General features: G+C 34.9%; 1 protein-coding gene across 9 annotated transcripts in view; it reads right to left on the minus strand.

Moving 5' to 3' along the window:
* LOC116274940 (F-box/LRR-repeat protein 17-like) overlaps positions 1 to 24,090 on the minus strand; it is an 87,577-nt gene that overhangs the window by 58,153 nt on the left and 5,334 nt on the right. For all 9 annotated transcript variants that reach the window (XR_004183796.1, XM_031666381.1, XM_031666385.1 and 6 more), the window contains exons 2-3: positions 14,856 to 14,978; positions 11,752 to 12,009 (exon numbers count right to left, since the gene is read on the minus strand). Coding sequence is in view for 8 of the 9 variants with exons in the window: in XM_031666381.1 (XP_031522241.1) it covers positions 11,752 to 12,009; positions 14,856 to 14,978 (381 nt within the window). In the remaining variant the exon portion in view is untranslated. The remainder of the gene's footprint in view (positions 1 to 11,751; positions 12,010 to 14,855; positions 14,979 to 24,090) is intronic.

Raw genomic sequence — 24,090 nt, forward strand, 5'->3', positions numbered from 1 at the left:
TTTTTAAGTAAAAAATTATCTATCCAGGAAGAAAGTGCTAGAGACACTGGAACTCTACCCTGTCAAAAGGGAGAAATCCTCGTAAGTGCCCTGGCGTCCAGCTGAGACACCAAAAAGATGGTACCTTGGGAGCAAGAACTATGCCTAGAGTAAGGCCTATTCTAGACCATCCAAGTTAGAGGGATTTGGGAAATATCTTGGGCTTTCCACATAATAAAGCATAAAACTGAACATAAACAAGGTAAGGATGATCATTCAGTAAATATAATGCTTGCTTTAAAAGAAAAGATTTCTGGTTTTCAGTCTGGCATGTAAGGAGTTTAGAAGTTGCCACTCTGCTCTAAAAAATAAAAAGCTAAACACACTGAAAAATTAACAATTCTTTTTAGATCCATCAGAGAAATGAAGACACAGACCAAATCACTGCCACAAAACTGCAGAGACAGGCAGATAGAGAACAACTACTCACCAGAAGAGAAACTACTACCAGAAACCTCAGCAGGAACCAGGACTAGAGTAGGAAAATCTAAACTCTGCATTTGCCAAAATACTTGAGGCACAGCATGGATAAGTCTGATAATTAAAAATTCCAGGGGGACCTAGTTATAAGACAATACTCATGCTTTTGTGAGTTTTATCTACAGGAGCTCTACCAGGTCTTCACGGTGAATACTGGAGAAATCACCTCATGCATACACCAGTGAGAGGACAAAAGTAACCATTTTGAAATATGCCAGAGGATTCTATTATTCTTAACAAGGTCTGTCCTCAGGAGGAACTATTTTACCAGAGCCTAACCTGTGGGAGTTTTGTCAAAGCCTAACCTTCCTAGGGGAAGGAAAATATTGAACTCCAGCCAGCTACAGCCTTCCATGTAAGGAAAGGGATATACCAAACTCCAGCCCTCTCTAGCCATCCTAGCCCACCTAAGCATAAGGGGAAAAAAAGAAACACTAGTAAAGGTAGCCCAGTGGCACAGACTTGCCAAAATATTAAAACCTAGTCCTAAAACTATAGATCATTTCTCGTCTCCCCACACCTAACCACTATATTACTAAAGGCCCATTTAGGAAAGTTGCCTTTCCCAGTATAGGTTGAGTATCCCTTATCCAAAATGTTTGGGACCAGAGGCATTTTAATTTTTGGATTTTTTCAGATTTTTGAATATTTGCACTACATTTATCAGTTGAGCAAGCTTAATCTGAAAATCCAATATCTGAACTGTTCCAATGCGTATTTCCTTTGAGTGCATGTCAGCACTCAAAAAGTTTCCAATTTGGAACATACTGGATTTTGGAGTTTTTAATTAGGGACACGCAACCTGTGCATCGTGTCCACATTTCAATGAAAAATTAAAAGGCATACTAACAAGGAAAAGACAATTTCAAGAGACTGAAAAAAGCATCAGAACCAGAGTCAGATATGGCAGAAATGTTGAAATTACCAGACCAGAAATTTTTTAAAACTATGATTAATATGCTAAGAGCTTTAATGGGAAAAGTAGACAACATGCAAGCACCAATAAGCACTATAAAAATATACATTAGTAGACTGGACATGGTTAAGGAAAAAGTCTGAGTTTGAGAATATAACAGAAAGTTCCAAAACTGAAAATCAGGAGAAAAAAGACTGAATAAAAATGAACACAGTATCTAAGAACCAGAGAACAACTACAAAAAGTATAACATAAGTGAAAAGTAAATACTAAGACAAGAGAGACAGGAACAGAAAAACGTTTGAAGCACTCATGACTAATAATTTACCCAAATTAATATCAGATACCAAACTATAGACCCAAGAAGTTCAGAGAATAGCATGAAGGAAAACTGCAAACAAACAAACTAAAAACTACACCTAGGAGGCATATCATTTTCAAACTACAAGAAATCAAAGGTTAAAAAAAAAAAAAGAAAAAGAAAAAGTAAGAAATCTAGAAAGAAGTCAGAGGATAAAAACACCTTACCTACAGAGGGGCAAAAATAAAAATTATATCTAACTTTTCCTTAGAAACCATGCAATCAAGAAGAAAGTAGAGTGAAATATTTAAAATTTCGAGTATCATTAAAAAGTCAGGAAACAACAGGTGCTGGAGAGGATGCGGAGAAATAGGAACACTTTTACACTGTTGGTGGGATTGTAAACTAGTTCAACCATTATGGAAAATAGTATGGCGATTCCTCAAGGATCTAGAACTAGAAGTACCATATGACCCAGCCATCCCATGACTGGGTATATACCCAAAGGATTATAAATCATGCTGCTATAAAGACACATGCACACGTATGTTTATTGCGGCACTATTCACAATAGCAAAGACTCGGAATCAACCCAAATGTCCATCAGTGACAGACTGGATTAAGAAAATGTGGCACATATACACCATGGAATACTATGCAGCCATAAAAAAGGATGAGTTTGTGTCCTTTGTAGGGACATGGATGCAGCTGGAAACCATCATTCTTAGCAAACTATCACAAGAACAGAAAACCAAACACCGCATGTTCTCACTCATAGGTGGGAACTGAACAATGAGATCACTTGGATTCAGGAAGGGGAACATCACACACCGGGGCCTATCATGGGGAGCGGGGAGGGGGGAAGGATTGCATTGGGAGTTATACCTGATGTAAATGACGAGTTGATGGGTGCTGACGAGTTGATGGGTGCAGCACACCAACATGGCACAAGTATACATATGTAACAAACCTGCATGTTATGCACATGTACCCTAGAACTTAAAGTATAATAATAATAAATAAATAAATAAAAAAGAAAAAAAAACCACAAAAGGCAGAAAAAGCATGGAAGACAAAAATATTGGCAAAGAACTAGGGGAACAAATAGTAAACATTAACAGACATGGTAGATATTAATTCAACTACAGAAATAATCTCTTTAAATATCAGTGGTCTAAAAACAACAATTAAAAGATTGTCAAAACGGATCAAAAAAACAAGACCCAACTCTACGTTGTCTACAAGAAATCTACTTTAAATAGACAGAAATATATAAATTAAAAGTAAATGAATGAAGAAAGATATACCATATTAATACTAATCAAAAGAAAGCAGAAGTAGCTATATTAATTTCAGACAAAGCAGGCTTCAAAGCAAAGAATGTTATCAGCGATAAAGGGGGACATGATATAATGATAAAGGAGTGAACACTCCAAAAAAGCTTAGAAATCTTTAAAGCATATGTACCTAACAACAGAGCATCAGAATATGTGAAGTAAAAAATGACAGATCCTAGAAGGAGAAATAAATGAATTCATTATTATAGCTGAAGACTCTTACCACATGATCCAGCAACCATGCACCTTGGTTATTACCCAAAAAAGTTGAAAAATTATGCCCATGCAAAAACCTGCACACAGAAGTTTATAGTAGTTTTATTTATAATTACCAGAATTTGGACATGCCCAAAATGTCCTTCAGTATTTGAATGGACAAACTTGTGGTACATAACAGGCAATAGGATATTATTCATTGCTAAAAATAAATAAGCTATGAAAAGACATGCAAGAACCTTAACTGCATACTACTAAGTGAACGAATCCAATCTAAAGGGGTTACATACTACATGATTCCAACTGGAATCATAAACATTTTGGAAGAGTTTACAAAGACAATAAAAACATTAGGGGTTGCCAGGAGTTAGAGGGGAGGAGTGAATAAACAGGCAGAACACAGCAGCGAAAATACTATATACTGTATCTATAATGGTAGATACATGTCATTATATATTGTCCAAACTCATAGAATGTACAATACCAAGAGTGAACTCTAACATAAATTATGGGCTTTGGAAATAATGATATATCAATGAAGATTTATCAATTATAATAAATGTATCACTCCGGTGGGGGATACTGATAATGGGAGGGGCTATGCATGTGAGGAATAGGAGTATGTAGGAAATATGCAAAATTTCTCAATTTTGAAATGAACCCAAAACTCCTCTTTTAAAAGGCTTTTGAAAGTCAAGAGTATTCACAAAAATTAGGCAGCAAACAAAATTTCAATATTTCAATGAATTCAAAAGTGATCTGGACAGTGAATAAAACTGTAAATTAAGAGAGTTGTAAATGAGAGAAAAAGTACTTAAAAGCAATCCTTCAGAAATGCTTAAAGAAGAATTACAATTATTAACTAAAATAAAACTGAGAATAGCTATAGTAACTTCAGACAGAGCAGACTTTAGAAGAAGAAAAGTTATCAGGGATAAAGAGGGACATACATAATGATAAAAGGGACAATACTCCAGGAAGACATAATAATCCTTAACATGTATTCATCTCACAAAAGAGTGTCAGAATATGTGAATCAAAAACTGTTAGAACTACAAGGTAAAATGGATAAATTCACTGTTAGAGACCTTAATATCCTTCTATCTGAAATGGAAAGATCCAACAGGCAGAAAATTAGTAAAGACATAGTTCAACTCAATAAAACCATTAATTGACTGGATATAATGGACATCTAGAGACCACTTCATCCAGTAGTAGAATACACATTCTCCTCTAACTCACATGGAATATTCACCAAGACAGACCGCATTCCAGGCCATAAAACACACATTCGCAAATTTAAAAGAATAAAAATTATACAATGTCTGCTCTCAGACTACAATAGAAATAAAATAAAAATCAATTACAGGAAAATGACAAAAATACTCCCAAAACACTTAGCGATTCAAATAACACTTTTTTAAAAATAATACTTTTAAGTTCTAGGGTACATGTTCACAATGTGCAGGTTTGTTACATAGGTATACATGAATGACACGTTTCTTAATAACACATGGGTCAAAGAAGAAACTTCAGAAGAAATTTTAAAACATTTTGAACTAAATGAAAATAAAAATAAAACTATCAAAATTTATGAGATACAGCAAAAGCAGTGTTTAAAGGGAAATTTATAGTTTTGGATGCTGTTGTAAACGAAATCGTTTGGATTCTATTTCTTTTGGGGTGTGCAGAAATACAACTGATTTATGGTATCTTGATTTTGTATCCTGGCACTCTGCTGAAATCATTTATTAGTTCAAATGGGTTTTTTGTGGTTTCCTTAGGGTTTTCCATTCATAAAATAATGTCATCTTCGAATACAAATAGTTTTACTTCTTCCTTTCCAATTTGGAAGCATTTTATTTCTTTTTCTTGCCAAATTTCTCCTTAGAACTTCCAGCACAATGTAAAACAGGATTGCCAAAAGCAGGCATACTTGTCTTATTCTTGATCTTAAGGGAAAAGTTGTCCATCTTTTATCACTGAATATGTCAGCTGTGGGTTTGTCACATATGGTCTTTATTATGTTGAGGAAGCATCACTCTATTCCTAGTTTGATAGGTTGTTCTGTTTTGCTTTTTCAAGAAAGGCTGCTTATTTCACTTAAATGCTTTTGCACACCAATTAAGATGATTTTTTTTTCCTTTCATTCTCTTTATGTGGTATATTACATCGATCGATATTTGTATGTTGAGCCACCCTTGTACTCCTTGGATAGATCATAGTAGGTCATGGTGTCGAATCCTTTTAATCTGGGGCTGAATTCAGTGTGCTAGCATTTTGAAGATTTTTACATACTCATTAGAGATACTTGTCTGTAGCTGTTTTCTGTTTGTTTTGTAGTTTCATTTTTGTAGGGTCTTGGGCTGGCTTCAGAATCAAGATAATGCTCACCCCACAGAATAAGTTAGGAAGTTTTGCCTCCTCTTCAATTTTTTTTGAAAGAGTTTGAGAAGGACTGGTGTTAATTCTTCTTTAAATATTTGAAAACATTCATCACTAAAGCTATGGTCCTTAGTCTTTCTTCATTGGAAATTTTTTTTAACTAATTCAATTTCCTTATTTTTTACAAATATACTCTGATTTTCTACCTTTTTCTTTTTTTGTTAAGAGATGGAATCTTGCTATATTGCCCTAGCTGGAGTGCAGTGAATACAGCCTCAACCTCCTGGGCCCAAGCAATCCTCCTGCCTCAGGCTCCTAAGTAGCTGGAACTCAGAATTTCTACTTCTTGGGTCAGTTTTTCTGGTTTCTGTATCTCTAGAAATTTTTCCATTTCATCTAGGCTATCCAATTTGTTGGCATGCAGTTATTCATAGTTTTCTGATGCAATCCTTTTATTTCTATAAAGTCAGCAGTAATGTCTACTCTTTCATTTATGATTTACTAATTTGAGTATTTTTTTCTTAGTCAATCTAGTTAAAAGTTTGTCAGGGTTTTTTCAAATCTTTTCAAAGAACCTAGTTTGGTTTTCAGTAATTTTTTTTCCATAGCTTTTCTGTCCTCTATCATGTTTATCTCTGCTCTGATCATTATTTCCTTCCCTCCACGAACTTTGGGTTTAGTCTGCTCTTCTTTCTCAAGGTGTACGCTTTGATTACTGCTTTCAGATCTTCTTTTTTAATGTAAGCTTTTACAGCTATAAACTGCCCTCTGAGCACTGCTTTTGCTACATCCCTTGAGTTTTGGAATGTTGTGCTTTCATTTTCACTCATCTCAAGATATTTTCTAATTTCCTCTGTAATTTCTTCTATAATCCATTGGTTTTGCAAGGCTCTGTTAATTAATTTCTACATATCTGAGTATTTTCCAATTTTCCTTCTATTATTGATTTCTAGATTCATTCCATTATGGTTAGGGAAGACACACTGAATGATTTCAATCTTTTTTAAATGTATAAAACTTGTTTTGTGATCAAACATATGGTCTATTTGTGAGACTGTTCCATGTGCACTTGAAAAGACTGTGTATTCTTCTGTTCTTGAGTGTACTATACATATCTGCTAGGTGCAATGGGTTCATGGTACTGTTCATCCTCTACTTCTTTGTTAATCTTCTTCCTGGTTGTGCTATTCACTATTGAAAGTGAATTACTTAAGTCTCAAATGATTAATGTACAACTGTCTATTCCTCTCTCCAAGTCTTTCAATTTTTGCTATATATATTTTAGGGATTCTGTTGTTAGGTACATACGTGGTTATAATTGCTGTATCTTCCTGACAGATTAATATTATATATTTATCAATATACAATAATTCTCTTTGTCTCTTGGATCCCTTTGGACTTAAAATCTGTTTTGTTTTGTTTTGTTTTTTTATAATAAAACAGCTATTCTAGCTCTCTTCTGGTGTGGAATATCTTTTTCCATCCTTTCAACCTCTATGTAGTTACTTTTATCAGTTTTCTTTATTCTTCATACGGCTTTCACTTACCATGTAGTATCTTATTTCAGCCTGCAGGACTCCCAGGAGCATTTCTTGTAGGGCAGATCTATTAGTAACAAACTCCTTTAGCTTTTGCTTATCTGGAAATATCTTAATGTCCCCTTGAGTGGCCCCCTATTCTTTAATAGTTTTGACAGATACAGAATTCTTGCTTGACTTTTTTTTTCTTTTGACACTTTAAATATTGTTAGCCCACAGCTTTCTGGCTTCCATAGTTTCTGATGATAAAACAGTTGTAAATCTTATTGAGAAGTGCTTGTATGTGATGAGTCACTTATCTTTTGCTGCTTTAAAGATTCTGTCTTTGACTACTGACATTAGACTATAATGTGTCTCAGTTTGTATCTTTTTGACATTATCCTACCTGAGTTTGTTGAGTTTCTTGAATGTATAGATGCATACCTTCCACCAAATTTTGGAAATTTGGGTCATTATTGCTGCAAATATTCTTCTTGCCCCTTTTATTTCTCCTTTCCTTCTGGAATTACTAAAATGTGAATGCTCTTCTGCTTGATGGATGTCCCACCCATCTCTTAGGCTCTACTTACCTTTCTTCACTCTTTTTTCTGTTTCTTAGACTCAATAAATTCAATTGTCCTATCTTCAGGTTCACTTATTCTTTCTTCCACCTGCTCACATCAGCTCTTGAATCCCTCTGGTAAATTTTTTATTTCAGTTATTGTACTTCTCAGCTCCAGAATTTCTATTTGGTTTTTTTCCATAATTTCTAGCTCTTCATTGATATTCTCTATTTGTTCATACATTGTTTTCCTAATTTCCTTCAGTTCTTTGGCCATGGTTTCCTTTATGTCTTTGAGCATATTTCAGATAACGGATTTAAAATCTTTATCTAGTAAATCCAATGTCCAGGCTTCCTCAAGAATGGGTTCTATTTATTCTTTTTTGTTTTAATGAGCAATACTTTTTTCTTCACATGCCTTGTAATTTCTTGTTGAAAACTAAATATCAAAACATTAGATTATAACGTGGTAACTTGGGAAATTAGATTCTCCCCACCTCCCTACGCTTCACTGTTTTTGATTAATCAAGGCTTAGCTTGCATTCAGCCAGCATTTTGAAAGAGATTTCCTTGGATGTCAAAGCTTAAAAACAAAACTAAAACAAAAAAACAAAAGCACTTATCCTAGTCTTTGCAGACTGGCTCTGTGCTGGGATATTCCTTTAAGACTTAGCCATACCATTCACAACTCTGCCATGGCTTTTACTTACTGCTTGTACTGGGCCTAGCAACACACAGTGATAAACTTTATGGTCTTCTTAGGTCTTTCCTGAACATATGTCCTGCCCTGGGCATGCATGCAGCTTTCTAAATTCCCTTCTGTACACTGAGGCTGATTGTCCTAATTTCAAAACAAAAATAATAAAAAACTCTCTCCCAGGCTCTTTTTCCTAGGTCAATTGTATGTCTCACCATAATCTATTGCCCAAAGAAGCTTGCCCAAAAGCAAGTTTTTTTCATTTGCTTTATAATGTGTTCAACCAATGCCCACAATTTTCCTCCCTGACTGGGTTCTAAATTAGGTAAAACAGATATATAGGCACCTGCATCAGCCCTTCAAACAGCTCTCAAGTAGGTTGATCAGACAAACAAATAATTTGCAAATAAGGTCTGCTCTGCTCCCTCTGGAACCAGGGATCTGGGCCCACACTGGGAATGTGGACTGTCATCTTCAAGACTGTTGCCAAGCTGGGGAAGCGGTGAGGCACAGGCAAGTAAAAAAGCCACAAAGTATTCCTTCCACCTTTCAGTTGCCTTTTTCTTGTCTCAGCATTTCTTTGGTTACTATAAACCTTTGACGTTTCCAGAGTTCTGACAAAGTTGGATCTGATAGTTTAGGCTTGTTTTTCAATGTTTTTATGGAGAGGTAGGGTTGTGGAGCTGCCTGCTCCAACATTTTCCTGATAGTACTCTACATAGTTATTTTTAAAGACCTAAAAATTGATAGTATAGCCAGATTTCAAAATTTAGTAATGTAACATTTATTATTTTTGTACCATTTTTTTCTGAAAAAAGCCTACAGTGACTTATTTCCAGAAATTTCTACTGCTCACTATGAGTTGGAATGTTAAATTGCTAAAACTGCAAATATTTAAGTCACATAAAATAGTAACTTAATGTATACAATTTCTTAGATACATTTTAATACTTTGACTACAATTATCGTTTGTTTGCTGGCAAGTGCTAGATGATAACAAAACTTCAGAAAATTGAAACAGCCTCTTATTCCTAAATAAGATTTTTCCCCTAGATACATGATTGTAGTTTTAAAAGATATATATATATAATAGAAACACATTCCACTGGTTAAATTATTTTGAGTAACTATTACGAACATAAAATATAAATATTTCAGGGTGGTATTTCACAAAGAGGATAGTATTCAGCCAAAACCAGCCTGACTTTTTTAGGTGCTTCACCATGTTTAAGAAATATCGTTAAGCAGAATCTGATATTTAAAACATTAGAGTCTACATCTATTAGAGCTCCAAATTGAAATGCTTTAAGCAACTCTTTTTGTAAACAAACTGACAGAATTCAAAAGGCACACATATTTGGTATCCGCTAAAGTCAATCAAAATTATAGCAGTTATAAAGAAAATATATTTTAAAGAAATTATCAATAAAATTTACATATATCATTCTAAAACATTTGTCAATTTTTACTGACAGAAGAGGAAAAAAACAGAACCCTGCAACAACTTAATCTGTAGAATCAACAATTCAGTCAATTGCTAAATTAATGAGTTCAAGAAAAAATAACAGTCCCAGGTAAGTCATCAATTATGGCTAGTTCCCTCTTTGGCTTTTGTAACTCTATTATACATTTTAACATAACATTGTTAGTTTACTAAAACCATAATACAAATCCATAGTTAGATTTATGAAATATCACTAGGTCATAAAATTAATTTAGTGAATGGGTCAAGGCCAACATTTAACATAATAGAACAGAATAGATAATATCAATGTGCATTGCACATAAGGATATGTATTGTTTCATAAAACTTAATTTCTATTTTATGTATATATGAAAGCAATTCTCTTTCTACTATACCCATAACACTATTCCATCAGAGGAAAGAGTCTATTAGGAAATCAAACATACCCTGCTACAGCAGTCTTAAGTATAGGAAAATATTCTCTACACTGCAATGAGATCCTACGTAATTACTTACGAAGAAAACTACCTAAGGGGAAAAAAATTTGATCGTTTTGCTACTTTTATCAGAATATTACCTCACATGTAACTAATTCATAATTCAGAAACCATAAACATCTGAAGGAAACATCTAAGTAACAGGCTCCAAAACACCTCACATTCTAGGGAAGATTTACATGATTACTCTCAAAGTTGTAAATATAAGATAAATTCATAATACTTGATTGGCATATTAAATTTTGCTCCTTCTCTACTTCAACCATGACTACAATCTTACTCTTTTTCACAAAAATTACTAGGTATACCCTAAGAAGTCTGCTAAACTATTACCTATTTGTGTTATATCAGAATTAAATATGAAATAGATTTATTCCAGTTCTTAATAAATACATATACCTTTTTGAAATGTTTCATTGTGAAGATAAATTGCTGAGAAATTTCCATCAAAGTAAATAAAATCATGCTATACACACAAAATATATATTTCTTCATAAAAAACTTAATATGTTTAAGAACTTCATGAAATGCTTTGCTAGTAAATAATCCTGTACATAGCAGAAATGAATCAAGAAAAATATTAAAACAAGTAAGTCTCTTTGCACAATATGCCTTTGCAAACAAAAGAGGCTCCCTTATAAGTTGGTAACATTCTTAATATATAAGTTGTACTGACACACTCAGTACTCACTATTTAGGATAGAGTCTTCCCAAATTTCTTCTTATACCAAGCTTTCAGTTAATTCATGTATAAGGTTTAAATTTAAGGATATTCATCTGTTGAATAAATAATCCACTCTGAGCCAAGAAACCTTAAATGCCATTTCCAAAGGAAGTGTAATTAACAGAAAGTATGCATAATACTATTTTTAACCCCTTATTGTACCAAATATAGGTAATTAGCCCTTTCTTCTAACTTTTAAAATCTTCAATTTGGACTTCCATTTATCCCTTCAACATTTAGATATTTAAGTATGTATGTCATCTAGTATAATAAAAGGGGAATTAAAAGTTAATTTTTAAAACCTCATGCTGACCCAAACTATGCAGTTGCCCAAAGCAAAATGTGGTAAAAAAAATTTAAGTAACAAAAGCATAAATTTATAAAATGGCTGGTCACAGAAGTTCAGGCTCTCACTACAAAACACAGCAGTTAATTTACTGATTATAACCACGGCACTCTAGTTAACTAATCTAAACAAATACTCATTAATAGGTAAAAAAGATGACTCACTTGAGTCTCTGGGAATTATTTTTAACATAACCATTTAAAATGTTGTTGCTAGAAAACATTTTGAATTAATTCAAGTAAAATCACTTTATAAATGCTAAAATTTACCTGCTTGAGTCCTTCATCAGTAAGTTTGTCCTGGTTGCCTACATGCACTTTCTGAAGTAAAGGACAGTGAGAGGCAACCGCAATAATAGAGGTGTCAGAAAGTTGTTTACACCTGTAGGCTGTATACCTAAGAAGTCCAGGACATTTAAATGCTAGAACACATACGCCAGTATCAGACATACTGCGACAATCAGAAATGTTGATTTCAATTATATTCTGACTTCTTGATGCAATTTTTTCCAATAATTCATCAGTGACCTGGAAGAGAAAAAGTAATAAATTTAAACTTTTGCTAAAAACAAAAATTTATTTTCCATTCTTTAAATGTTCCACAATAAACAATATACTAATTAGATTACAGCATGAACAATACAATCAAAAGAGAAACCATCTTAATATTGAAGCATAACAAGAATTTGGTATAATAAAAATATTGTATTTGGTCTTTGTTCCAAATTCTTGCCACAGATTTCCCAAAACTCTTGGAATCTCCTAAGCAATAGAATTTCTTTAGTTACTCATAACAAGCCCTTTAGACCATACCTGAGTTCATACTAATGAAGTGACTTAGAGTGGGACGCCTAGATGGCTTCAGGATGGGGACTGTTTACCAGAAAAACTAAACCCTTGATTAAAGGGTGATTACTTTCAGCACTACTTACAGGAGAGGACGGAAGCTGGAAATTGGGTTATAGAAACTCAAATGACAGAGATTCAGATGGTAAACACATCACAGTGCTGAGAGGGAGGTATATTCCATACCCTGCCTTCTGCATCTCTTCCAGTTGGCTGGCCCTAAGCTATATGCTGTATCTTTTATAATAAGCCAGTAAATATAATAAGTATTTTCCACAATTCTGTGAATAGTTGTGGCTAACTATCAAAACCGAGAAAGAAATTAAGGGAACTCACAAGTTTATAATTTGTCAGTGAGAAGTTCAGGTGGCTTCTGGGACTTGCAACTGACATCTGAAGTGTGGCTAGTCTTGTGGGACTGAGCCCTTAAACTCAATGATACCTCTGGGAGTTAGCTGAATTAAATTGTTGTACAACCAGTTAGTGTCAGAAAATTATTTGTTAGTGTGGAAAAACTCCACATACTTGATGTCAGAAGTGGTATCAGAAGATACCAACAAAGGATATGTATTCATTTCATTAAAAGCCTAAAAATCTATCCTTAGTGGGAAAATTCAAATTCAGCAAAAACTCACCACAAACAAAACTATATTGAGATTTTCAATGTTTCACTTTCCATTTGTAACCCATGAAACAGTATACATCAGTAATAATGTTATATGAATCTTTACTTTTATACTTGATATCAGATGATACCACAGCACATAAGTTTTTAAATCTTTTACTGTTTCTATGAGAAACAGTACCTCACATATAATTCATAGGTTAGAAAATACACTATTTTGCATATCAAAACACCAAAGACTATATAGAAATGTCCACATCAAAAAGCTTTTCACAGAAGACTCAATTCATCTAGTGAAAAATTCAGATGGTCATCTGAATTTTTGTTTTAAAACTAGCCTATACATATTCTGTGACCAATCACATTTCCAAAATACAAAACAAAGTTAACGTTATTCAAGTCCTTTCAGTAAAAATAAAGGAGACAGAAAACGCAAATGAAATGTAGAATAGAAGGAAAGAACTACACTGTTAAGCAGCACTTGGAGTAAGAGCCAAAGATAAAACTATCTTTGTTTACACTTGTTGGAAACAACATAAACACAGTTCTCAGAAAAGTTAAAACTCTGACATACCTCTGCTTTTATTTTTTACTTTTTCATCTCCACACCTTACTACCAGCAGCGGGCTGGGTGGGGAGGGGGTTGGGGGTGGAAGAGGAAGCTATTCTTAGTCTGAGTTCATAATAAATAACTCAAACATTCAAGAGCAATGATGCAGCAAGTCAATAGATTGCTTTACACATATCTGCTCTCCATTCTACTGCCCACAACTAACTCCCTCACCATTTTCCTTGGACATAAATATCATGAACCCAAGCAGGTAAATAACAATTATCTTAATTGTTTTAATCTCTTACCAATGAAGCAGAAAAACAGAAAGGGAACAACTTATACACAAATCCTTGTGAGCTTGCTTAACTGGGTTAAAGTGTGTGTTACACACACACAAACACATACACTACCAGTGTGCTGGAGCTGGCTCGTAGCAACTCACAAGAGTTTATAGTGTGCCCCTCTTTCCAAATCTGCATTCAATGGCATAACATGTAGCTTGACACTGGTCATGGTGGGAGTTTTTATGTAATAGAAATTGGCAAATATTACAAATCAGGGCTTTTTTTAAAGCCAGTTGCTAAACATTTATCAGCACACCAGTAGTAATATACCACGGCAGAACTTAGACCAGGTTTAGTACTTCAATAAAATGCTATTCTTATTGATATTTTTACAAACTTCTAATGCCAAATGTCATCAAGTTTTAAAAATGGAATCTAACAAGTCCAAAAAAAACTGTTTGCAATAAACACCACAAACTCTTTTTTCCTAATTTGTGCCCCTATAAAACACATTAGGCAGCTAAGCAACAGGAAGAGTAGAAAGTCCACCAAAAGGAAAGTTAAGGAAAAAAAAAAAGGTTATCGTAGCCCATTTTACTTCCATTTCTTCATCTGTAAACCAGAAAAAAATAATAGTATATACTCACAGAGTTGTTGGGTGGATCAAATGAATTAATATGTATAAAGTCCTTAGAACAGTACACAGCACAGAGGCAGTGCTACAGAAATGTTTGCCATCATTTTCTACTATTAAACTATTTGTAATATGATCTCCCACAGAAAGAAGTTTAATAACTTTTTGAAAAGGTAATGAAAAAAGACAAAGACAAAAAGAATTAAAAAGCAACCCTAAATTACCAATCTACATGAAAAACCATCTTGTTTACTATGAGAATCTAGCTTTAACTTGAAATCATATACACAAAAAACTACAAAAGCATGAAGCTGTAGATTATAGTCATTTGAACTATCTTAAAAAACAAGAAGAAAGTAAAGATTTCTGAAGAGGAATAAAGATATTTTTTGAGTAGGTCATATGACTGTTACTTAGAATTCAATTCCATACCTGCTGACGACTACTAAGATCCAGCTGCTTCCAAAACTGGAAGTCTAAACAAAGGTCACGCCAGTACTTGCAAACCAATGATGCAGAAAGGCAACGCTCGTCCAGTGACAAATTGGAAAATATCTGTGAATAAAAAATGGTACCATGTAATATGTGCTAAACATTTTCAAGGCACAGGAAAAGGTTTCTATTATAGTTAGAAAAAGTTAACTTTTTAAAAAGAAAACCTTCTTGAATAAAACTGGCCATTACTGTAAGTCACTGAAAGAGACCACTTTAAAGAGAAACTATGATATAGGAGCTAAAAACGAACTGATGTTATCTTTTCTGTAAGAAGACGAGGGGAAGAGAACAGGCATGTACTGACATGTGTGTTCATGTACATCTTTGTATTTGTTTATATTTAAAAAACAACAACAACAACAAAGAATTGAAAGCATAAACCAAAAACTAATTTAAAAAAAAAAAAAAAACTATTTACCTTTCTGGGAAGGGAAAAAAGACTAGGGAAGAAAGAATGATAAACTTGAGATTACTCTGAAGTTTCACAGTTTGACCTTGGAGCCACGAGAACTTTTCATATATGATTTAAGAAAAAAAGAAAAACAAAAGTAAATCATAAGAAAGGTACTTAACCTTTATGGTATCTTTTCCAAAATATTCATAACCCCAATCTAATAATAAAGAAAATATATATACCAAATGTGGGACATTCTACAAAATACTGAATCAAAACTCCTCAAAAAATTCAAGGTCATGAAAAACAAAAAAAAAAAAGACAGAAAGTATCACAGTCCAGAGGAAACTAAGAAAGAATGACAACTAATGGTACCCAGTTAGATCCTTGGCACAGAAAAAGACATTAATGGAAAAACTGGTGAAACCACATAAAGACTGGAGTTTAACTAATAGTAATGTACCAATGCTGATTTCATAGTTTTGGCAAATGTACCACAGTGTCAGAAGAAAATAAAATCAGGGAAAGCAAACAGGTATGAAAGGAAAATAAGTCTCGGGACCCCAAAATCGCTAAGCCAAAGACAAAAGTCAAGGTGGGAACTGCATCAGGCAAGCCTGCCTCCCATTTTATTCCTAAATAAGATAGCTACAAGGATTTAAAAAAAAAAAAAAAGCTACGTACTTCCCTCACAATTTGACCACAAGGAAATTCTCTGTGGACCTCAAGATCTTGACCCTAAAGCAATTCTGTTGAATTTCACCCTGACCACGTAAATTGATAGCTTCTCTTCACAGATGTGGGACAAATGAAGACAGAACACGCTCATTCCTCTGCTCACCTGAGACAAATGCATATCTGATTGCTTCCTCTGCCAGACTGTTTCTATTAAAATGCAGGTTCTCTGAGTCAGACTAAGGCAAAAGTGATTATGCCTCTACACCCCCTCAGGTGTAAATTATGTATTCAGCGAAAGGCTGATAAAAGACCCAAAAGAATGCAACCTTTTATCTTTTAACTACCTATAACCTGGAAGCCCTGACTTTGAGTCTGTCCCTCCTTTCTGGACCGAACCAATGTATGTCTTATGTCTCGTGTCTCCCTAAAATGTACAAAACTAGGTTGTGCCCAACCACCTTGGGCACATGTTCTCAAGATCTCCTGAGGACTGTGTCACAGGCCACTGATCACTCACATGTGGCTCAGAGTAAATCTCTTCAAATATTTTACAGAGTTTGACTGCTTTCATCAACACTAGGTAAGGAATACAGAGGAAATCTCTGTACTATCATTGCAATTTTTCTATAAATCTAAAAGTATTCCATGTCAAAACATATATTTTAACTATATACAATAAAAATAAAATTATTCCAAAATAACATCTACTCTAAAAAATAATTTTTAAAAGTTACATCATAAAAAGATGATTAGGGTCAGGATGAGGGCCAAAACAAATCTTGGAAAATTAAAAGCTATATCAACAAATACCATGTGTGGGCCACACTGACAACCAGAATTGAACCAACTCTAAGAAGATACTTTTGAGGCAATCAAATAAAACTGAATATAAAAGATATTAATTTAAAGGAATTGTTAAATAAGATTAAACACTGAAATAAATGTGAGCTATACATTTAAAAAAATTAATAAAAACAAGATCATTATTTACCCAATTATTCCAGTTCAGGGTTGCAGGTGACCAGCGGTCAGGGCACAAAGTAGGAACTAATAATGGACAGGGCACCAATGCACCACAGGGCACACCTACACTCACTCATACCAGTACCATCTAGACATATGCACACCTTATACACAACCTAATGTACACAGCTTTGCGATGTGGGAAGAAACCAAATCAGAGTACCCAGAGAAAACATGTGCAGGCATGGGGAGAACATGCAAACTCTACACAGACAGTGGGCCCGGCTAGGAATTGTTTTTTTTTTTTTCTCTCATCAACATTATAACAAAATGATGTTGAACTAAAGGCTATTAGTCAAGGATTTGTTGTAATACATAAATGATTTCAATTATAATTATGACCGAAACAACGTACCTCTATATGGACAAAAGTTGTAAACATATAAGCTAGAATCTCTACTATGTTTAAATCTTGGGCCTTGGGAAAACGACTGCCTGTTCCCTTCACAACCAGCTTTTCCTCCAACATGTCTAGTGAGAAGTACAGAATATCATAAAAGTGGCCGGGCATGGTGGCTCACGCCTGTAATCCCATTGGGAGGCCGAGGCCGGTGGACCATGAAGTCATGAGTTCAAGACCAGCCTGGCCAAAATGGTGAAACTCTGTCTCTACTAAAAATACAAAAATTAGCCAGACATGGTGGCGCGTGCCTGTAGTCCCAGCTATTCAGGAGGCTAAGGCAGGAGTACCATTTGAACCTGGAAGGTGGAGGTTGCAGTGAGCCAAGATCGTACCATTGCATTCCAGCCTGTGCAACAGAGCAAGACTTCGTCTCAAAAAAAAAAAAAAAAACCATAAAAGTCACTAGCAAATTTGTCTCCCATGCCAGCAAACATGTATTAAGCCCACTACAGCCTTTCACTTGCAGACATTACAACTGAAATTTCTGAACAATATACTAAAAGCAATTACCTCAAAACTCTAAAAAGTTAGTGACGGATTGTGGAAGGGTACCAAAATTTGAAGAATGGCCAATAACAGAGATGAGTTTCCTGGGGTTTTTTTTTTTGTTTCCCCCTTTAATCCCCTAGCATGGAATTCAGGGTGGCCCTGTACAGAAATGCATAGGAGGTAAATATCAACAAAAATTCAGAGAAAAAGCTATCTTTCTGGACAAAGGACCAGGAAAATGGGCCTCTGCAAGACAGAGAATGTGAGAAGAATCTTGATTTTTGGTTTTCCTTTCTTCTCCTTTTCTCTTTTCTCCCTATTGGCTATGTCTCAAATGCTATGGCAGTAGCAGAGCTGCAATACAGACCCCAAAAGTAAACCCACCATTCTGGCCAAAAGAATTGGTGAAGAGGACTCACCAATAAGTAAGCAAGGAATAAGTAATAAGTAAGCAATAAGTAAGCAAGGAATCCCCACTACTGTTTCTTAATTTTATCATAAAAGCAGCTCCAGTTATGCAAAACCACACAGCAGCACAGGTGGCTGTATCTCTCAGAGACACTCCATCTTTCTAGCCAGATAACCAAATAAACTTTTATTGGCACACAAAACATAAATGAATGTGTACAACTATGTGCCAATAAAACATGATTTACAAAAACTGACAGTGGATTTGGCCTGTGAAGGGCCACAGTTTGCTGGTCCATTCACAAGAAAAAAGGAAATGAAAAGAAACTGCCCATGAGGAAACCCAGACGTTGGACTTACTAGACAAAGACAACAATTTAAGACATGCTTACAGACTTAAAGAAAATTGCGGACCAAGAACTAAAGGAAATTATGAGAACCAAGTAGAAACGTCTCACCAAATAGAGAATACTAATAAAAAGTAGAAATTATGAAAATAAATCAAATAAGAATTCTAGAACTAAATTATACAATCACTGACATTTAAAAATTCACCACAGAGATTAAACAGATTAGAGCAAGCAGAAGTGTTATATAAATGAGCCAAAGATGACCTCTGTGTATTGGTCCTTAGGTTATTTCATCACTGAAGGATGAGACTCATTAGCTCAAGAGCCCGCTAGTACCAAACTCAATTTTTTACACATCCCACCATGCTGCTGAGTGACATCACCCAGACAGGTAAGCCTGCTCTCCAATTCTCCTGTACCCCACAAGGGTTGCCTTGCCCTTCTCCCCTTCTGGGTGGTGGTCTACCTCACTGTAAGTCTCTGCACAGCTTCATGCTGTAAAGGAATTTTCCTCTCATGGAATCCTGTCCAACTGCCACCAAATGAAGCTTGCTGTGTGTTACCACCTCTTATAATCATATCTCTTTCTTGAGAAGCATCAAAATCCCTTGAACCTCTAAAGAAGAAAGAATCAGCAAACCTAAAAATAGGTCAATTAAAATTAAAATGAAAATTACCGAGTCTGTGGACTGAAGGAAAATGAACATATCTGTGGAACACCACCAAACATGCATATAATTGGAGTCACAGAAGAAGAGAGAGTGAAAGAGCTTAAATATTTGAAGAAATAATGGCTAAAACTTTCCAAATCTGATGAAAGACATTAATCTAGCTCATAAACTCAATGAATTCCAAGCAGGATAAATGCAAAAAGATCCACATCAAGATGCATCATAATCAAATTGTTGAAAGACAAAAACTGAGAGAACCCTGAAAGCAGCAAGAAAAATGCAACTCATGAAAAGGACACTCAATACGATTAACAACTGATATTTCACCGGAAACATTGGAGACCAGAAGGCAGTGGGATAACATATTCAAAATGCTGAAAGGAAACTGTCAACCAAGAATCCTCTATCTGGTAAAACAACCCTTTAAAAATAAAGGCAAAATTAAGATCTTTCCAGATAAACAAAAACTGAGGAAGTCTGTGACTGGTAGACTTCCCCTAAAAGAAATGCTATCAAGAGTCCATCAGGCTGAAATGTAAGGGCATCAGACAGTGGCTTAAAATCACAAAACAAATAAAGGACACCAGTAATTGTTGGTATTTACATAGGTAGACATAAAAGTGCATATTAATGTGTCTTTGGTTTGTAATGCCTCCTCTTTGCTATATGATTTAAAAGACTACATAAAACAGTAATTATGAATCCATATTGATTGGCACAAAATACATAAAGCTGTAACTTGTGTCAGTAACAACAAATACAGGAGCAAAGCTTTTATATACCACTGAAACTAAACTGGTATTAATTCAAACTAAATTGTTATAATATATAGTGTTAATTACAACCCCCAGGGCAAATACTATGAAATACACATATAATTATTTATATATGTAATTCTCATATATACATATAATTCCCACATTATATAAAGATAATATATTTAAATATATTAATATATTTATACTTTAGAGTTATAGATTATTTATATAACATATTTAAATATATTAACATATTTATACTTTTGATTTATATTAATATATTTAGATATGTTACATTTATTTATATAATGTGAGAATTATATGTACATATGAGAAGGGGATCAAAATGGTACACTAGAAAATACCTGACATAAAGAACAGCATCAGAGGAATTGACAAATAATATATAAGACATAGAGAAAACAAACAATAAAATAGTAAATGCATTTCCTTATCACTAATTACACTAAATGTAAACGGGCTAAACTTTCCAGTTAAGACACATAGGGCCAAGGCCAGGCACAGCGGCTCACACCTGCAATCCTAGCACTTTTGGGAGGCTGTGTTGAGTGGATCACTTGAGCCCAGGAGTTCAAGACCAGCCTGGGCAACATAGCAAGACCCTATCTCCACAAAAAAAAAAAAAAAAAAATGACAAAATTAACCAGGCATGGTGGTATGCACCTATGGTCTCAGCTACATGGGAGGCTGAGGTTGGAGAATAGCTTGAGCCCAGGAGGTCGAGGCTGCAGTGAGTTGTGATTATGCCACTGCATTCCAGCCTGGACAACAGACTGAGACCCTGTCTCAAAAAGAAAGACACAATGAATGACAGGATGAAACTTAAAAACACAATCCAATTATAAACTGTTTACAAGAGACTCACTTTAGATCCAAAACTATATACAGATTGAGAGTAAAAGCATGGAACAATACATATAGCAAAAACTGACAGAATTGAAAAGAAAAAAAAAATAAAAAGAGTTCTGCATTAATGCTTGGAGACCGCAACACACAACTTTTAATAATGGACAGAATAACCAGACAAGAGATGAAGAAGTAAAATGAATACCTGAACAAAACTTAAACTGGGCCTATCAGATATCTCTAGAACACTACACAAAACAGAATACACATTCTTCTGAAGTGTGTAAAAACATTCTCAAAGACCGAAGTCTAAAATACTACACTACAAGTCAAGTCTCAACAAATTTTAAAATATTAAGCTCATACAAAGTATCTTTTCCAATGACAATGAAAGGAAATTGGACATCAGTAACAGAGGCCAGGAACGGCAGCTCAGGCCTATAATTCCAGCATTTTGGGAGGCCGAGGGAAACAGATCACTTGAGCCCAGGAGTTTAAGACCAGCCTGGGCAACATGGCAAAACTCTTATTTCTACAAAAAAAAATACAAAAATTAGGTGGGCGTGGTGGCACGCACACCTGTAATCCAAGGTACTAGAGAGGTTGAGGTGGGAGGACTACTTGAGCCCAGAAGGCAGAGGTTGCAGTGAGCCATGATCACGCCACTGCACTCCAGCCTGGGTGATACAGAGACTCTGTTTCAAAAAATGAAAGAAAAGAGGAGAAGGGAGGGGAGGGAAGAGGAGGGGAAATCACTAACAGGAGGAAATCTGGAAATTTCACAAATACATGAAAATTTTAACAATCAACAAGTAAGAAGAACTAATAAAGAAAATTGAAAATAATTTGAAATTAATGAAAACAAAAACATATAGCAAAATATATGGGATACAGATACAAGTAACCACACATAAAAAGAAGAAAGATCTTGAATTGGCAACCTAAACTTCTACCTTAAGAAACTATTGAAAAAACTCAACACAAACCAAGCAGAAACAAGGGGAAAAAATAGAGCTAATACAAATGAAATATAGACTAGAAAAATAACAGATGATCAACAAAACCAAAAGTTTATTCTTTAACATGATCAGGCCAAGCACAATGGTTCACACCTATAATCCCAGCACTTTGGGAAGACAAAGTGGGAGGACTGCTTGAAGCCAGGAGTTTGAGATCAGTCTGGAAAACACAGCAAGACCCTGTCTCTACAAAAATTATTTAAGAAATTAACCAGGCATGCGCCAGCATGCCTGTGGACCCAGCTACTCAGGAGGCTGAGAGGAGGGAAAGCCACTTGAGCCCAGGAGTTTAAGGCTGCACTTCCATTTACATAGCTATAAGCTATGATCACGTCACTGCACTCAAGCCTGGGTGACAGAGACCCTGCACACACACACACACACACACACACAAAATTTTGGCTAGACTAAGAATAAAGAGAGATTCAAATTTTAAAATCATGTATAAAAATGGGAACATTAATACCAACCTTACAAAAAGTACACAATTATAAGAGAATACTGTAATTGTGTGCTGCCAAATTGATGAAATAGATGACGAATTCCTAGAATATAAACTATAAAAACTGACTCAAAAGAAACAGAAAATCTGAATGGATGTACAACAAGTAAAAAGATGGAATATGTAATAAAAAACAAAAAACTTACAACAAAGAAAAGACAAGGACCAGATAGCTTCACTAGTAATATGCTTAAATCAGAATGAAAACCAATCTATCTTAAATTCTTCCAAAAAATGAGAGGATGGGATAACACTTCCTAACTCATCCTATAAGGCCAGCATATTCTGATACCAAAGCGAGGCAAAGAAATCTCAAAAAACTACAGACCAATGTCCCTTATGAATACAGATGTGAAAATCTTCAATAAAATATAAGGAAACTAAATCCACAGTATAGTAAAAGGGTTATACACCATGACCAAGTAGGATTTATCCCTTGGAATGCAAGGATGGTTCAACATATGAAAAAAACCCATGTAACACACCATATTAATAGAATAAAGGTTTAAAAAAAAAAGATCATCTCAATTGATTCAAGAAAAAGCACTGGACAAAATCCAACACCCTTTCTTGATTAAAACATTCAGAAATATGGGAATAAAAGAACACTTCCTCAACCTGAGAAACAGCATCTACCCAAAACCCCTAAATCATTATACTTAACGGTAAAAGACTAAAAGTTTTTCCCCAAAATTGGAAACAAAAGAAGGATGTAGGCATCACGACTTCTACGCAACACTGTACTGGAGATTCTGGCCAAGGCAATTAGACATGGAATATAAATAAAAGGCATCCAGATTGGGGAACTGGAATTAAAACATCCTATATTCACAGATTTCATGATCTTATATAGAGAAAATCCCAGAGAATAAACACAAAAATTAATGTTAGAACTAATAAGCAATTTTTTTTTTTTTTTGAGACGGAGTCTCACTCTGTCGCCCAGGCTGGAGTGCAGTTGCACAATCTCGGCTCACTGCAAGCTCCGCTTCCCGGGTTCACGCCATTCTCCTGCCTCAGTCTCCCAAGTAGCTGGGACTACAGGCACCCACCACTACGCCCGGCTAATTTTTTTGTTTTTTTAGTAGAGATGGGGTTTCAGCATGTTAGCGAGGATGGTCTCGATCTCCTGACCTCGTGATCCACCCACCTTGGCCTCCCAAAGTGCTGGGATTACAGGCATGAGCCACCGCACCCAGCCACAAATATTTTTATATACTAGCAATGAATCATCTGAAGATGAAATTAAGAAAGCACTTCCATTTATAATAGCATCAAAAAGAATAAAACTTTTTTTAAAGCTCTCATTTGTTTATTGAGATTTCCAATTTGTTGGGTCAATGTCATCATATTCTCCTGTAATTATTTAAATAATGTTTCCTTTCTTTTACCATGTTTATAATAGCAGTTTGAAGTCTTTGCTCAGTCTAATCTCTAGGCTCACTCAGAGTCAGTTTCTATTAACTGCCTTCTTTTTCCCTCAGTATGGGTCTCTTTTATGTGTCTTAAAATTTTTTGTTAGAAACTGGACATTTTGGATGACACAGCCAGTGTATATATTTTTTTCTTTTTTTCTTTTTTTTTGAGACGGAGTCTCACCCCGTTGCCAG

Source organism: Papio anubis, chromosome 5, assembly GCF_008728515.1.
Source record: "Papio anubis isolate 15944 chromosome 5, Panubis1.0, whole genome shotgun sequence".
NCBI lineage: Eukaryota > Metazoa > Chordata > Mammalia > Primates > Cercopithecidae > Papio > Papio anubis.